Source organism: Nyctibius grandis, chromosome 10, assembly GCF_013368605.1.
Source record: "Nyctibius grandis isolate bNycGra1 chromosome 10, bNycGra1.pri, whole genome shotgun sequence".
NCBI lineage: Eukaryota > Metazoa > Chordata > Aves > Nyctibiiformes > Nyctibiidae > Nyctibius > Nyctibius grandis.
In genome coordinates this window covers 19,858,790-19,875,522 of record NC_090667.1, presented here as the reverse complement: position 1 = coordinate 19,875,522, position 16,733 = coordinate 19,858,790, and the positions used below count along the sequence as shown (strand labels likewise).

The following is a 16,733-nucleotide window of genomic DNA, read 5'->3' as shown; positions in this document are numbered from 1 at the left end:
GTAAGAGTATCCATAATTTATAGTAGCCTTAATTTTGCATGACCAGTAAAACCAAAACAGTTTTCACAGGATTTTTGTCAACATTCTGTCAACATATTAAGGGGACACTGTCAAGCAGATGAGAAAAACTAACATGTTTTTATCTATTCTTATTTTTACAGAGTGAGAATAGAGTTTTTGTTTGACACTTTGAGCATCTCTGAAATAATTGTTAAAATGCACAAAATTAATTAATAAAACTGTCCATTCTGCCAGACTAGACTAAGAAACCTACCAGTGACACAAAGATAGAGGAAATGAATCACTCTTTTGTCATAGAGCCTAAAGCAAAACATTAAGTTGCATTTCAGATTGCTCCTACTATTATTAAATCTTAATATGAGTTAAAGCAATTAATTGTTGTTCTAAGCATTTATCTAGTTTAAAATTTAGATTACTAAGACATTCACATTCTGCTTAACAATGCTAGCTGATTTGCAACTATTAATGAAATATGTAATATATGTTGTCAACCAGTGTCTTGTTAAAGAATATTTCAAAATTAAAAAAATTACAATCTTCAAAGAATTACAGGAACAACCTTAAAGATATTTAACTCACTTCCTGCTAATTAATCTCTGCCAAAAGTCTGATTCATATCATGGCCTTTTAACCTTGTCCTGCTAATTAACAAATTTAAGGTTGCATCTATGGGGAATGAAATTCAGGAAATGAGGACCTTTCACTGACAGTGACTGCCCTTCAAACTCTCAGGGTTCAGATCCAGGGATCTCTCACAGTAAAAACATCCAATCATATAGAAAGCATGTTGCAACAGAGTTAAAACTCAAATTGTACAAAGTCTTAGAGACCAATATTAAGACATTGCATTTGATAACGAGTAGGAAGTCCATAATACAAATGGAGCACTGTGATTTATACACTCATGATCAGACCACTATATTTTGCATTAGCTGCTATTTCTGGCTTCAGTCACAAGAGTGCATGGAGAACCATACAAGGATTCACAATCTTCTTTCAAAGAGCAGATGATAAAATGCCACAAAGTCTTCTGAAACTTCAGTGTGAAACAAGGATATAGATCAGGAAATACAAATCAGGAAACACAATTAGCATACTCATGACACTGTGGTCTACATATCTGAGCTATCCCCTCCGGGGCCTCATATTGTGTTATTTTTAATTCCAAATCCTCAGCATTTAAATAAGACAGGTGACACAAAAATATATATATAAATTCATTAGAAAAGTACAATGGACTGGACAGTGCAGAGTGAGACTACAGGAGAGTGGGTAAGCATTCACCCAGAACTCCACGCTTTACGTCTCAACACCAGACCTCAAGTGATGTATAATTTGTTTGCTTCTGCGGGCTAATACCAGCTAGCTTTAAATCAAGTAGCTCAGGCTCCACAGCCGAGCTCATGACTAAATGCAAGCTGAATAAATAGTTTTGAAAAGTTGGGAAGTAGTTATACTTCTACTCCCTGCTGAGCTCTGGGCAGCCATGACTATGTTGCTGTAAGTATGAGAGCTAGCTTGTTTAAAGCCAGAAGATAAGATTGCCCACACAGCCTACAGTCATCCAAGTTTGCTACTTAAGACCAAGAAAGGGCACAGTTCACAGCCAATTACAGATGCAGATATTCTGATTACTTTAAAAGAAGGGCAATGGAAAAGGAAAAATACCAGCCTTAGATGGTGAGATCAGTAAACTTCAAATAGCATGTCTGGCTTTTTTCAAATTCCATGTATAGTTAGTGACCACACTTATTTACATAGATATAAGCCCAGAATAAACACTTATTTCATTGCACTGAAAACAAAATTTAGTTTAGTTTACCATTATTAACTGTTGCACTGTTATAAATGCAGTATGAGAACTGAACAAAAAGACTGCATTGACTGTCACAGTTTGATTTTCTTTTTTTCTTATTAGTAATTATAGTTATCAGTTTCTTTTGCAAATCTGCTTCTGAAAATGTGTCTGCATTATTCATTTTGACAGTGTCCCTTTAAGGCAAAGAATCAACTACTCACTGTGGGGCCCACTACCAAATATTGTGTATATATAACTGAAAACATAAAAATCTAAAAAGGCTATTGAATATGCAACTTATTTATGTGTATGTTTATAGTATTTGGCTATATTTTATAAAGTAAAGGAATAATTTTGCATTTTAGAATAGGAAATATAACATAACATACAGGTCTTTACTGAAGATTAACTTAGTGTAAAGTTACGAATGTAGTACCATGAATAGAAGTGGTAATGCTTGTAACAGGAAATGATTTATCTGATTTACAAAGGGACATTTTCATTACCTCAAAATATTCCAGATCTCATCAACCACCTTGTAACATTTTTTCTGATATCTGCATTTCATTTCCTGGAGTTACATATATATATATTATCAGATTAACATTACTATTATGATTTCACTGGCAGATAAATATGGGAAATGTAGGTTCTTTTTGTTCTTTGAATAATACATAGCTAGTGTGAAACTTACGTCATACTTAATTCCTGTGGTGATGACCTAATTAAATCGTATCTAAAACTTACCTTGGGTTTGAATGCAATCAGTTTCAAAACCATTTCAACAGTGAACACTCCCGTGAAAACCATATTCATAATGTCCATTGCATCATTAAAGAGCTTAGACTGTCCATAGTGCTGTGAATGAAAAATAAAATAGGTTTAAAAGTGAAGGCTTTAAAATATTAAGTGAAAGTAAGGCAGCCTAAGACAAAGTTGGCAAAAATGCACACTAGAAAATATTTTCTAGTAGTATTTATGATGAACACCTATATCATACAAGACTAGCTGAATATCTCTGGTCAAGAGTGGAGTTCCTTAAATCTATTCTGTTTAGGCACCGAGTGGAACAAAATTGTCATTCCTCTACATCCTAAGAGAATCTCCAGAGAGATGGTTTGAGAGGAAAACTGTTCCCTCAGAAAAGGAGTATTAGACAACAGCAATTTCCCAAGTTTTATAAGCTAGGTTTTAAAATTACATAACCTTGTGTCACACCTGCTTAGAAAGCCTGCAGTATGTTAGTCACAGAATAACACATATTTTGTAGGAGTGATAATTTTAAGATTTTAAATGCAAATTTACTGAAAAAAAGTGGAACAGTTTTGTTCAAACTGAATTTGAACCATTCTTTTTCTTATCAAAATCTGAAGTACTAGGGAAAAGAAAGAGACAACTTGGAAAAGTAGATAAGTAGGTGGCAAAGAACTGCATGCGTAACGTAGAAAAAGTAAAAACGTGCAAAAACAAACACAAGTATATACAGATATACAGTTAATATATGAAAACATGTTTGCGTGAGGTTTGCATTAATACACAAAACTCAAGTTACTCCATATATTAAGTTTTTAAACTTTTGAAGAAGATACAGACAGAGATGACAGAAATATCACAGAATGGTTTGGGTTGGAAGGGACCTTTAAAGATCACCTAGTCCAATCCAACCAAAAATGGAGTAGTAAGTATACAAAATGAACACTGAACAAGTATAGAAACTACACAGAGATGAAGTAATGCTGGACAGGCTGGAGAGCTGGGCGGAGAGGAACCTCATGAAGTTCAACAAAGGCAAGTGTAGAGTCCTGCACCTTGGGAGGAATAACCCTAAGCACCGGTACAGGTTGGGGGCTGATCTACTGGAGAGCAGCTCTGCAGAGAAGGATCTGGGTGTTCTGGTGGACAAGTTCACCATGCGCCAGCAATATGCCCTTGTGGCCAGGAAGGCCAATGGTATCCTGGGGTGCATTGGGAAGAGTGTGGCCAACAGGTCAAGGGAGGTTACCCTGCCCCTCTACACAGCCCTGGTGAGGCCACATCTGGAGTACTGTGTGCATTTCTGGGCTCCCCAGTTCAAGAAAGACAAGGAATTACTGAAGAGAGTACAGTGAAGGGCTACAAAAATGATCAAAGGACTGGAGCACCTCTCTTATGAGGAGAGGCTGAGAGAGCTGGGTCTGTTCAGCTTGGAGAAGAGAAGACTGAGAGGGGATCTTATCAACACTTACAAATACCTTACAGGTGGGTGTCAAAAGGAGGGGACCAGACTCTTCTCAGTGGTGCCCAGTGACACGACAAGGGGCAATGGGCACAAGCTGAAACATGGGAAGTTCCATCTGAATATGAGGAGGAACTTCTTTACTTTGAGGATGACAGAGCACTGGAACAGGCTGCCCAGGGAGGTTGTGGAGTCTCCTTCTCTGCAGTATTCAAAACCCGCCTGGACGCAACCCTGTGCAACATGCTCTGGGTGACCCTGCTTTGGCAGGGGGTTGGACTAGATGATCTCCAGAGGTCCCTTCCAACCCTTAACCATTCTGTGATTCTGTTAAAGGCACTGCATACAAGAATATATTAGATAAAAGAATCTAAGGGGTTGAGAGAAACATTTGCTAACAAAATTAGACTTTTCAGATTTTCTTACACATGGATAATCTTGGGAATACACACTTACATTAAATTGCACTGCAGGTAAAAAATAAGGCTCCAATATCTTGATTAGGTTAGGAAGACCTTTATCAACATCAAGCTGTTTTAAACAATTTTACTTCAGAGAACTGGTGAACAGACCAGAACATGTCACGGAAGTGTACCATGATCAGAAGTGGTTTTTTTTAAGTTTCACTTCATAAAAAAATACAGGTTGCCATAAATTAAAGGCATTATATCACCCATACCGTTCCCTGCAATTTATGCCAAGAGCTTCAAAAGAGCTTCTGGTTTTCCTACCTGCATAGCCAAGCAAAGCGTGTTCAGCATGATGAGGACAAACATGATGTATTCAAATCCAGTAGAATTCACCACATACCAGAACTTGTATTGGTAAGGATTTTTTGGAATATATCTACGAAGAGGACGTGCCTTCAAGGCATATTCTACACACTGACGCTGTAAAAGCAAATACATCAAAAATTGTCAGAGTATACCTAACAGTTAATAAACTAACAATATAATTAGTAAGTGCAAATTGTTAAAGATAAGTCTTAAAAACAAGCAGTCTATCTACTTGTAGGGTTTTTTATTAAGCATTAATAGAGTAATCAAGTAGCTTACCAATCCTCACTTGGTTATTTACAACTGTACCTAATCATATACACTATTCAGCCACATACAAAAAAAATCAAATAATGCTCATGGAAATTCTGAAGTGTTTCACCTTTATACAGTGTAGTAATATAGAGTAGTACACCGTAGACTATATGTATGTATAGTATATAGCATGACTATTAATAACATGTCTGTTAATTCATCTGTTAGTCATGCTTTGTCTTAAAGTTTTCAACCACCAATGTAACCGCATAGCATAAAACCCTAGAGTCAGAAAAATAAATACTGAGGAAGTGTTATTCCTAATAGTTCAGTTACATTGCTCAGCAAAATCATGTCACATATGTAGGAACATCATGGATTCATCTCCTACTCTATTAGTGCCCGAAATTTTCATGTAGGCTGGGCCTTCCACTTGTCTTTTGAAGAACACTTATAAAAGCTGACTGATGGGGCACAAAATGCAGAACGAATGCTGGCTAAATTTTCGTGCTTAACTTTCTTTAAATGAGGTGTGTTACAGTCAGACAAGAGTGCCTGAAAAATCATGACTGGTGACTGATGAGTTTCTCAGTCAAAGGATTAAACAGTAAAAAGGGACAGATTTTTTTTTTATTTGAATCTGAATATCCCCTGTGAATTTCTAAATAAATAGGAAGAAAAACAAAAGGGTAGAACATATTGAACACTTACACTTTGAACACTTTCAGACTATTCAGGACAAAAATTATTTTCCTGTTCTTATTGTAAAACCTACCTCTGCCTATGGATAAGCTGGCAAGTGTTGTATTATTCTTAATGTGACACCAACAAGTGAGACTGAGAAGCTAACAAGCTTAATGTAACACCTTTCACAACAAAAAGACTGATATGTTGGGCTTGCAGAAAGAGGAACATACAATGACCTGAATACCATTTGATAGTATTTACTTCCTTTTTTTTTTTTTTTACTAAGATATGTGTTTGGTGCCCTCTTCTGACCCAAAGCAGAAAGGAAGCCCTTCATGCATACGTAAAAAAAGATAATTTCAAAAGTTAAGAGTTCATTATTTATTTTAAACCTGATTTTTGTCCAGCTCGCAGTTCTTATACTCTTGTTCTCCCTGTTCTTGGAATGTAACAATCACAAAACCAACAAATATGTTCATCATAAAGAAAGCAATAATGATGATATAGATGATGAAGAAAATTGAGATCTCCACTCTGTAGTTGTACACAGGTCCTACATTTTCGCCATTTGAATCAATGGCTTTGTATAGCAGCCTGAAAAACAAACAAAATTTTATCTTTATTAACATTAAAATGACAAAAGAGAGTAAAATATGCAGACCCAGAGAATAGATTCCAGAAATGGTTTGCTGTTTATTGTTATCTTTTTCTAGTTACTGACAGTGCTTACAAGCATATTGAAACCAGAAGAATCACACCACACAATGTTATATGCTTTTTTCCAAAAGAATCAAGGTAATAACCAGGTGGTTGTATTCCCCGCTCCGCCCCCCCCCCGCCAAAAAAAGGTATCCTCTAGGACTTTTCTCATTTAGGGAAATAGTGAGTGGTAGTTTGCTCTTCCTGGGCCTCTCTATGTAGTGTACTATTGCCTGACTTCGTAGTGAAAGTGTTACTCAAAGGCCTAAAATTTTCATATTAGTATTATTTAAAGGGCATCAATGGATGAAAGTCTAAAAGGATTACTTCCATTAGAGCTAAAGAATATAGCTCATTATAGCAAAAGTAGCTGAAAGATTAGGAATCAAACAATATAAAAAAGGTTTGCCCTTTATAGAGAGAGGTGAATGAAGAAATACAGGAAAAGCGCACAGATTCAGAAGGATAGTAGTTGTTTTCCTTCCTCCATAAATAAGTTTTTATACCATCACTTAAGACTACTTTGTTGCCCAAAAATGCCTGGTAAATGATAGAGAACTGTTCTGGAAAATGTAACTGTTGTAACGATGCTGTGAAAACGTGGAGAATTCACTCACGCTGGCCAGCCTTCAAAAGTGGATACTGTAAAAAGGGCCATCATAGCAGACAGAACATTATCAAAGTTGAAATCACTATTTTGCCAGACCCTCTCTTTGACCATTGGATTATCAACATCTCCATCTTTATAAACGATGTATATCCCTCTGTGAGAAAGAAACAAACTGTCATTAGTGAAATATTAAATTAGCCTCAGAGTTAGTCCATTCTCTATTCAAAACAGCTTATTTCACTCCCTCCCTAAGTCTGTTTTATTTCCTTGCTAACCTGTGTTTTCTGGTGGATTTAAGATAATAATTCCAATTTACACAAAGCCAAATGGCCTGACACGTGCCTGCCCATATCTGCTACAGTTTAAATTATTCAAAATATAGTGTGTCATTCTTAGATCAAAGATGTTCTCACCGGCATTCCTCCGGATTCTGTTTTGCCTCATCAGTGCACCTGTAGAACTTTCCCTATGTATAAAACAAAAAGCAATGACAAAATGCAGAATATGCAGAAATAAACACATTTATACTACGATTGGTTCAGAACGGGACCAACCCAGTTCCAGCAGCAAGCCACCAAGAATTCATCTCAGCTTTGCTTTTTTTGGTGCAGTGTAAATTTTGAGAGTGTCTATTTACCTTGAACAGCTGCACCCCAATACAAGCAAACATGAACTGCAGCAGAGTTGTAACAATCATGATATTACCAATAGTTCTAATAGCCACAAAGACACATTGAACAACATGCTGGAAAGAAAGAAAAAAATATATTTTAATACAACTTGTTACTTAGTATCACAGAATACATACTGTAAAAGTCTATTTTATCACATTCAGTTTATTTTTTAAAACTATTTTTCTATTGTCAGTATTATACCTACTACCATAATTAAACTTGTTTTCTAAATTTGTCTATAAGCCTTTTGACATAGACCCATCAACATCAACTAACAATTATTAACAATTAAAATATTGGTTGACATGTTAGTCCACAGCAAGTGTTACAGTCAAAATCTGCTCTCCACGGCATTGCTGTTCCTCCATGTATAAACTGCCGTAACTGTGAGCGGGACCTGGCCTAGTACGTTTAAGAATCAGGAACTGATTTACGTCCTTGCCCTGTGAAATTCTCTAGGCAATTTTTCTTGCGCAATAATTTTTAACCTGAGGCAGGACTGAAGAATCAGGACAACAGAAATATAACTTAAAAAATAAAAATAAACACCTTAAGTCCTTTTGCTCTGTTTATTGCCCTTAGAGGCCTCAAGACTCTTAAAACTCTGAGGATCTTCACAACTGAGATAGCACTTGATCTAGGGGGGAAAAAAGTGATTCTGTTACTTTTAAGGTAACTGATTTCATTACTAAGAATAACAATGTTCTTGCAACTTCCTCATACATGAAATTTCAAAAAAGTCTCAAGATACACATAAAAGATTTTTTAATACTTTACTGATCTTTTATTGATATTAGAAAATAGTATCAATCTCAAATACCATAAGAATTAGATTTCTGGAGCAACTTGGGAATTAACAGCTCAGAAGCTTGTCTGACACTGTAACGCACTTAAGTTTGGTCAAGAGCAAAACAGCCCCCAAAGTATTTTTCAGTGTCAACAATCTCTTTCAAAGACACTGTGTAAGTCCTGTAAATCAATGAACACCTTAATTTCCAACCTGCTGGAGATGAAAAGATCTCAAATGGCTCACATTCTCTTTGTTTAAGTAGCTAGGACTGCATTCTGAGGAAATAACAGCAGAGGGCCTTTTAAAGAACATGTTGTGAAACTGAAAGCTTGTGTAACAGATATTCTAGTACAAGTAGAATACAAAGTGGAAAGCAGTTGACTGACACCCAGCCCTTGCTCTTTTCTAGGTCACTAAGGGTTTCACAGATGATTTTAAATGAGGCACAACTGCTCAGTGAATCAGTAAGCACCTTCAGACTCTTTTATTATGTTTAGCTTGATCCAAACAAAGCAAAAAAAAAAAAGTCTCTTCACTGCCACTTCCAGTCTTGATTAAGGTACAACTTCTCTCCCCTTTAAATACTGCCAAGTTATGTCCCCTAGTAGGTCAATGTTGAAAGAGCAAGCTCGTAGAAGTAGACTGTAGATGTGGCAATAGCACAAAAGAGGGTATATAAACCTCCTGAAGCTTCAGAAATTACTTGCTATACAACACAGTGTCATGGTGCTCTTCCTTGTTTTCTTGGTAATAGCAGGAAGGAGGAATTTGTTTCCAACCCATATTAGGAATGAGTTACAACACTCCCCATATAAAGCACTACCTCTTGCCAGTCCCAACCCTGAATACTGATATTGCAACACCCACACACAATGGGGGAACAAAAGGAGTTGAAATACTGATTTTGGTATAAAACCAAAAAGCAAAAATAAATCATTCTAATTATAAGTATAGTACTTACTGAATACCAAATGATACCAGAGAAACACCCACAACCAGCAAATCCAGCAAATTAAAATAATTCCTGCAGAAAGATCCTTTATGAAGGAATGCTCCAAAAGCTGTCATCTAAAAATAGAATTGTTACACATTTAGTCTGTATTTCAATTTACTCAAATTCACATTTAGGCTGTTTACAAGACACTTGTCTAGACTGTGAATGCATACAATATTACCTCACTTTCTAAAAGCAATTGAAAAATAAAACAATCCTACTATGTACATTAAATCTTTCATTTAAATCATAAAAATGCTGCTCAAGCAACACCAAATGTGTTATTTTTTTCTGATGTCAACAAATGTTATATTTTGTGTAAGAATTTATTAGGCTGAGCTGATTACACTGAATTAATTGGGCCTTTGTTAGAAAAATGACTACAAGAACCATAAAATTTCCATGCTTACTAAACTGTAAGGTCCAGATTCTGAATCCTAATCTTTCATACTATCTTGTGAATTGAGGGAGCTGAAAATGTATTGCAAAAACCCCAGAGTCAAATCTGGTACAGAACTAGCACAAAGCTGTCGTAAGGCAGCACTACACTGCTATTTGCCTTTGGCTCCCAGGAGACAAGTTAAGGTCATGAGTGGGTATCTTGGAATAACCTGGAACAACCCATAGACTGTTTTGAATTATGTATGGACAAGGGTCTCCAAGTTTTGCCGGTCTGTGGGGAATGGCAAACATTGCTCTCCCTATTGGACTTTCTTTTAATTTTTTGCTTTCTGTGCCTAGATTAAGATAAAAGAAGCACACAAAGGGTACCTTGTGAAGGAACCTGCATTCATCATTTGCAGGTTTCATTAGGAGCCAGTGACAGAGAGTATGGCTGCACCCAGAATCTGGGCAGATGTTCTCAGGTATCACAAATTTGGCTCTTACATCTACCCTTACCATAATTGAGAGTAAGTACCAGTTAAAAAATGCACAGAGGAATCCAGTTGAGCCATTAGAAGCACAGAATCTGCACTTGAGTAGAATTTTGCATGGGTTTTTCCATAGTTATGGATTAAGACTGAAACACTGAAACTAAACTTGAAATTAAAATAAGGATACCTCTGAAAAATACCTAGTAGTCAGTTCAGGCACACGGATTCTAATTTCTTCAGTCTTAAGGTCCTCTTAAAGTACTTTCAGATACTCAATTGTTTTCCACAGGTAAGAAAACTCTTTCTGTTCTGTTCCTCAAGATGGAGCAAAAAGCTTTTATTTCTTTTCTTCTCACAGCAGACAATTACATCTTTCAAGACTGTTCCACAATGTAGAACAGAGCTACCATCAATGGGCATCTCAGTCTACTGTATCACTACTTGTGTGCACAAACTTGCAGGTCTTTTGCATGAAAAGCCATCAGTGGCAGTGAAAGCTATATGTCTGCAAAGGAATGCAAACTACTAAAGATGCGATTTTCTTGGAAGCCCTTCTCTCCTTATTCTCATGTTAAACTTTTGTTTGTCGCGATCAAAACACTAAATGTTCCTCAAAACTAGAAGAATAAAAAGCCTGAAGCTTCAACCTATGCTATGACATGAGAGATATAATATAGCTATAAAACTTCCAATAAATTCCTAGCTCTTTTCACTTACAGCTGTACAGACTATGGCTAAACTCATTAAAATCAGTGGGAGTTGAACACTAAAATAACCCTGAATAATCAAACCTACATTTATCTACAAAAAAGCATTTACACTGTAGTATGTTATCAGTTAGCAGCACACAAGGCTTCATGTAAAGACTCCCACCAAAGTAAAGATATATTGACTTAAAAATACAGGTGAAGTACGTATCTCCTCATCTTTGATATTTCAATCACTACGAATCCCAGCAGAAGAACTCTCTACAGCAAGTCATTCTGTCCTTTGCACAGATCAAGACCAAAGCAAAGCCTACAGCTGATTTAAGGTGGTGCGTGCTGTCACACTGCCTTCAGTGGAGCAGATGCTGCAGGACACTCACTGAGCTGAGCGTCTGGGGCACCACCAGTGCTGCTCCTTTCCTCCTGCCTGTAATTCCACACCACTGGCGACTGGTTTGAATGGTGTGGGATGTGCACAGCTGGGGCAAGGTTAACACCACCAGGCCCTAACCTGACCTTTGCTCTGATGTTTTCATATTTCCCAAGTACTGCGAACTGGATGGTAAGCTGGATTTCAATACCATGTAGGGATTACATAAGAGAACTCTTAAACACTTTAAATTGATGTTGCAGCTTTTCTGTTATTCATATCCTCATTCATACACTGGAGACCATATAATGTGGAAATCCTCCTGTCTGCAGAGCAGTCAATAAGACAGAGCGCAGGGAGACTCTCCACATGCTAAGAGTTACTCTGTTTTAGTGCTTGTTTTCTGGACATTTACGAGTTTCTTCACTGCAGCTGCTAATATTGCCTCAGGTTATCTTAATTTCAATTTCATATACTTTTTGCCTGGAAATTAAGGAATGCTACTGTTACTGCAGGACTAGTCTTGAATTTACTCCTTGCAGAACACACACAGCTGCTATACAACGTAGATACTGTGGAAGCACAGCGCAAAACCCAGCACGGAAGACATGGAGGACTCCAGCCATAAGCAAGCAAAGCCAGTGTCTGAGACATGTTAGTAAAGCAGGCACTGTATACACGTGTGTCATGTTCTGGTTGTCCATTACATTTTTTACAGTATAATTTATTTTCCTTTATAAAGGCATGTGAGTGCACTGCAGGGCAGAGCTTCCTGGATAAAGTGGAGTCAGGAACATCAACATTTTTGGCTATGGTGGGGCTTCTTGTTTCTTCGTAATATTTTACAATGCCCGATTTCAGCAGCCCAAGCTCTAGAGCTTCCTACTTCCCTTGGATAACTCTTGAGTTGCTTAGTGTCAGAATCTTTTCCAGTTATTAGGAATGTTGCTTTTCTTAACACATCCAGTTATGCCTCTTTATGCCATGCTTTGTAATTCCTCTGTCTCCTAGAGAAACACAAGTGGAACGGCAGGAGCTATACAACCTGCTGCTCAGAGCATGTGGAAGTTTAACGACTCCCTTCTGCCACAGAAATGGTGGTAACATTTTGTACGGCTTCTCAAAATCAGAGTTGGGAACTAGTTTGATCTAAAGCTACAGGTCTTTTCAGTGCTTCGTTCTTTCCTTTAGTTTGGCCTTTCTCTAGCAGCAAAAAAACTGGATATTTATTTTAGAATGCCACAAATGTTATAAAATTAATCAATTCTATAGCAAGCTCCTCACTGCTGAAAATGAGAAATAAGGGGATTAACATAAATTGGGAGAATATTCGCAAGCATAAAAATAGTCTACTACTTACAGTACAGCTTATCTTGTAAACAGCCCAAATATTGCATCAATTAGTATTAATCAAATTGCATTGTGAAGAGTATGCACAGCAATATGAGCAAAAGCTGGGAGAAGAGATTTTGTTAAGCTTAATCCTCAACTGGAAATGCAAAGTTTATGTACAGATTCTTAGTGTACCAGAAATTTTTAAGTGTATAGATCAGGGTTACTCAACAAAAACTCCTGGTTAATATGCACAGCATGAAACTTTTAGGAATCATGTGTAAATCTCTGAAAAGATATTTTGCAAATTCCCAAAATTCGCAAAAATTTTTATTTCTTTGTTCAGCATTTTCTTACATGTGAACCTAATCCTCAGTGATATGGCTTCTTTGCCAGAGTAAGCCCCATACATTAAAATCTGAGTAACCCCGATGGATATTCTTAATAATCAGTACACAAACTATACATTAAAAAGCCAATTTTGACTCATGCATGGGTAATACATTTAAGCAAGCATATTTATGCCTTTTTGTGTATTTAAATGTATGCCCAAGATAAATGCAAAGTATCTTAGTATACTGATAGATAAATGCAAGATATCTTGCAAGTCCTATTGCAAGAAAATAGTTATCTACTATTTTAGCTCTGTGAATACAGTTCAGCAAAAGAAATGAGAAATTACATGCTCCCTCCTTAAAAGACTGATTATCTGTTTTGGAAATGCCAGAGCAAGGAGAAGGAAAAGCTCATGCGCAGTGAATTATTTTTCCCTTTTCTGACAACTGTAAGTTTAAAAAGGGTAAAAAAATGAGTTATTAAATTGATGTAATGATAAAAAATCAGCTTCTTCATGCACCCAATGGTAAAAAATAACCAATCAAAACTATGAGGAACTGTCAAATAAAAAAATCCTCTGGTTTAAAAAAAGTTTAGCTTTGATCGCTTAGAGAAAAGGCGAAGAACACTTCAAGTGCCTTTTCTTGGCAGGTGACACACAAGGAAAATCCTTTTAAACAAACTTCCTTTAAAAACCTGTTACCTTCAAAATGATCTCAAATGTAAACATACTAGTGAAGACATAATCTGCATACCCTAGGATCTGGAAGGTAAACAAAAAGTTACAAACATTATTGCTAAAGCTGCTTTTGAGCTAACAAGGATCAATTAACAATGCATTACCTTTAACAGGATTTCAACAGTAAAGATGGCTGTGAAAGCATAGTCAAAGTAACCAAGTATCTGCAAGGTACAATATGTGCCACAGTAAGAAATCCATCTATTAATAAATTTTTACAATTTAGACCACATGCACAACAACACCTGAATTAAAGTAGGTAGACAGGGAATTTAGACAACGTAGTTTAACACTCCAGCTATCGCGCAACCATTTTTTACTTAAAAATTTATCAGATGCCACTGTGCTTAGATATTAGATTTCAACTCTAAAGAGTTAACAGGATCCAATAAGCAACACTTTCTTTCAATTCAGACTTTCCTCTATCAGCTTTCACAGGTACTTTCTTCAGCCTTTAGCAGAGATGCAGAATCTTACACAAAGAATAAATACTTATTAATAAGTCTTTTTTTTTAACCAAAGCATTGCATCACAAAATAAAACTTTAGTGGATGCTTCTATATTGCACATCATTCTACATTCTGCTACATTATATTGTTCCTGTATAGACTGGGCTAGAGTGTCACAAAACAAATTAACAAATAACTAAATTACTTAAAATCAGCACTACAACTCTTTTTTCTTGAACTTGGAAGATACAGCAATGATATATTTGTAGGAAATTTAAAAGAACCCATAACAGTTGCATAGTGATTGCAAACTTTAAAAAAAATTGTGGATGTGATATTGACCTCGCTGCTGTCGACAGGAAGACTGCCATATATTTCAGTACAACCAAGATTTCACTCGTTCAAGGTGGTCATATCACTAGCACCTAATTTAGAGATAGACATGCGTTGCAGTAGGGTACTAGTTTGGTTTCAAGGATCCGGCAATCGAACTAGCAAACAGTGGTGCACAGAAACGTGTTGCCTGCGGTTCAGCAGCTAATAAATGGGAAGGAGAAATAAAATAAAGAGACAACGCAAAAAGAAAGTATTCCTTTTAGATCATATAAAAAGACATAATTTTTTTCGCATGTTCAGCTGAAGATCACATCCTTCTGTCTCTTGCTGTGGCTGAAAAAATAGGTGAATATTAAAGCCATTCAAAGATTAATCAGTAAGGACTTCATTCTAGAGTTAAAAGAAAGTGTTTAAAGGCATTCCAGTTCGCAAACTTTCATTCCCTTGCCGAGCTGGCTGCTTGAAGGAACATGATCATTCAAGGTAGTAACAAGAAAAATATGCAGGTGAATATTTACAAGAGGGCAATGCCTTCTTGAAGTCACTCACACATTTTACCTGTCTGTGTCCCAAACAGGAATAACCCTTCCAGCTACCACCGCTCCCCAGTTACATTTTTCCTAGTATCCCTCTAGTTACAAAACCAGTTATCAGCCCTTCAAGCCATTTCTACAATAAAAAATTCAGTATTCCCCACCAGCTCTCTTTCTTATCCATTAGTGTGATCTATTCATAAGACTGCACTTGTCCAGTTTTATAGACAGGGGAAGCACACAGCTCTACTGAATAGTACGTGAAGTGTGTCTTTGTGCTTTGACCTCTTTTTACCTTTGAAGAAAGTCTTAGCTTTTTGGGTTTTACTAATGCTACTGAAAAAATGTTCAGAGAATGTCAACAGCCAAAAGAGGACTTTCAGAGGCTGCGTCTAACACTAGTAAGAACTAGAGGGATATAACCTTTACTGACCCAGCAGGCCCATCTTTCCTGTGAGAGGTGGAAGAGTTTCCTCTAACTTGATGGCAATTTCTACAGATCAATTGACATCTAACACAGGAGAGGCCTGGAAGTTCTGTCAAATATCCCAAAAGTCCCCACAGACTATTACCAAGCTGCATCACCTCAGCCATCTTATACCTAATCTAAAGCATGCACAACTCACAATAATACAAGAGGCTTGCTTCACCACTAATACAAGTGCAACAAGTGTAAGACAAACATTAGTGGTCATGAGAGCAGAATTGTTTTTGTTTGTCTGTCTAATAATTGTGCATTTGAGTAACAGGCAAGTATTCTACTATATTAAGAACTTAAAATGGGGGATTCAGGAATTTGTTTTAGGAGAACACAGATGTTTACTCACCACATAAACTACACTTTTACTGAATAAAAGAGACATTTCTGAAATTAATACTCTTACAAATATTTTGTTTTTACAAGTATATCTAAAAAAGGATGCAGAAACGCTTCCAAATTTTCAGGTTTGTAAACAGGCTGAAACAGCATTTGACTCTGAATCAAGTCAAGAGCTGGGCATGCTCTGATCCTTGTCTTGCATGTGGGTTTAGAAAAAAGTGAAACTTGTTTATTTTCTGATATGGCCAATCAGGAATCCAAGGATCTTCGAGTCCGATATGGTGGTACTCAAACTCATTAGTGTGGCCACACTAGCTCCTTTGAAAGAAGAGGTACTGTCCTTACGAATCCATACGCTCACTAACAGAGTGACACTCCGAGTTGCCCAAGACCATAGAACAGAGTCAATGAAGGAGAAGAGAGGACAGGTCAGAGTCTATTCCCAGCATGTTACAAACAGTGATAATTTTAATTGCCATTTTTAAATCAAACAGTGAGAGGCACTAAGTGTGATTCAGGAAATGAGTATCAGGTACACCAGCTGAAAATTATGGAAAAAGATGAAAATTATAAAGATTATGCTCAGCTTGAGCATATTTTATTCTGATATATTTATAGCCAAAAAAGGAAAAACATTATGTACATAAATGGTTCTAATACCTATGATGTTCCATCAATAAAGTTATTTGTCTTTGAAGATTTACATTTTTTAAAGCC

The 16,733-nt window shown here is 36.6% G+C and overlaps 1 protein-coding gene across 1 annotated transcript in view; it reads right to left on the bottom strand.

Annotated features, from left to right (window-relative positions):
- CACNA1D (calcium voltage-gated channel subunit alpha1 D) overlaps positions 1–16,733 on the bottom strand; it is a 183,824-nt gene that overhangs the window by 53,315 nt on the left and 113,776 nt on the right. Inside the window, exons 21-29 of the mRNA XM_068409430.1 lie at positions 13,983–14,042; positions 9,487–9,593; positions 8,285–8,372; positions 7,699–7,806; positions 7,475–7,527; positions 7,069–7,215; positions 6,145–6,346; positions 4,766–4,924; positions 2,567–2,677 (exon numbers count right to left, since the gene is read on the bottom strand). Coding sequence (XP_068265531.1) covers positions 2,567–2,677; positions 4,766–4,924; positions 6,145–6,346; positions 7,069–7,215; positions 7,475–7,527; positions 7,699–7,806; positions 8,285–8,372; positions 9,487–9,593; positions 13,983–14,042 — 1,035 coding nt within the window. The remainder of the gene's footprint in view (positions 1–2,566; positions 2,678–4,765; positions 4,925–6,144; positions 6,347–7,068; positions 7,216–7,474; positions 7,528–7,698; positions 7,807–8,284; positions 8,373–9,486; positions 9,594–13,982; positions 14,043–16,733) is intronic.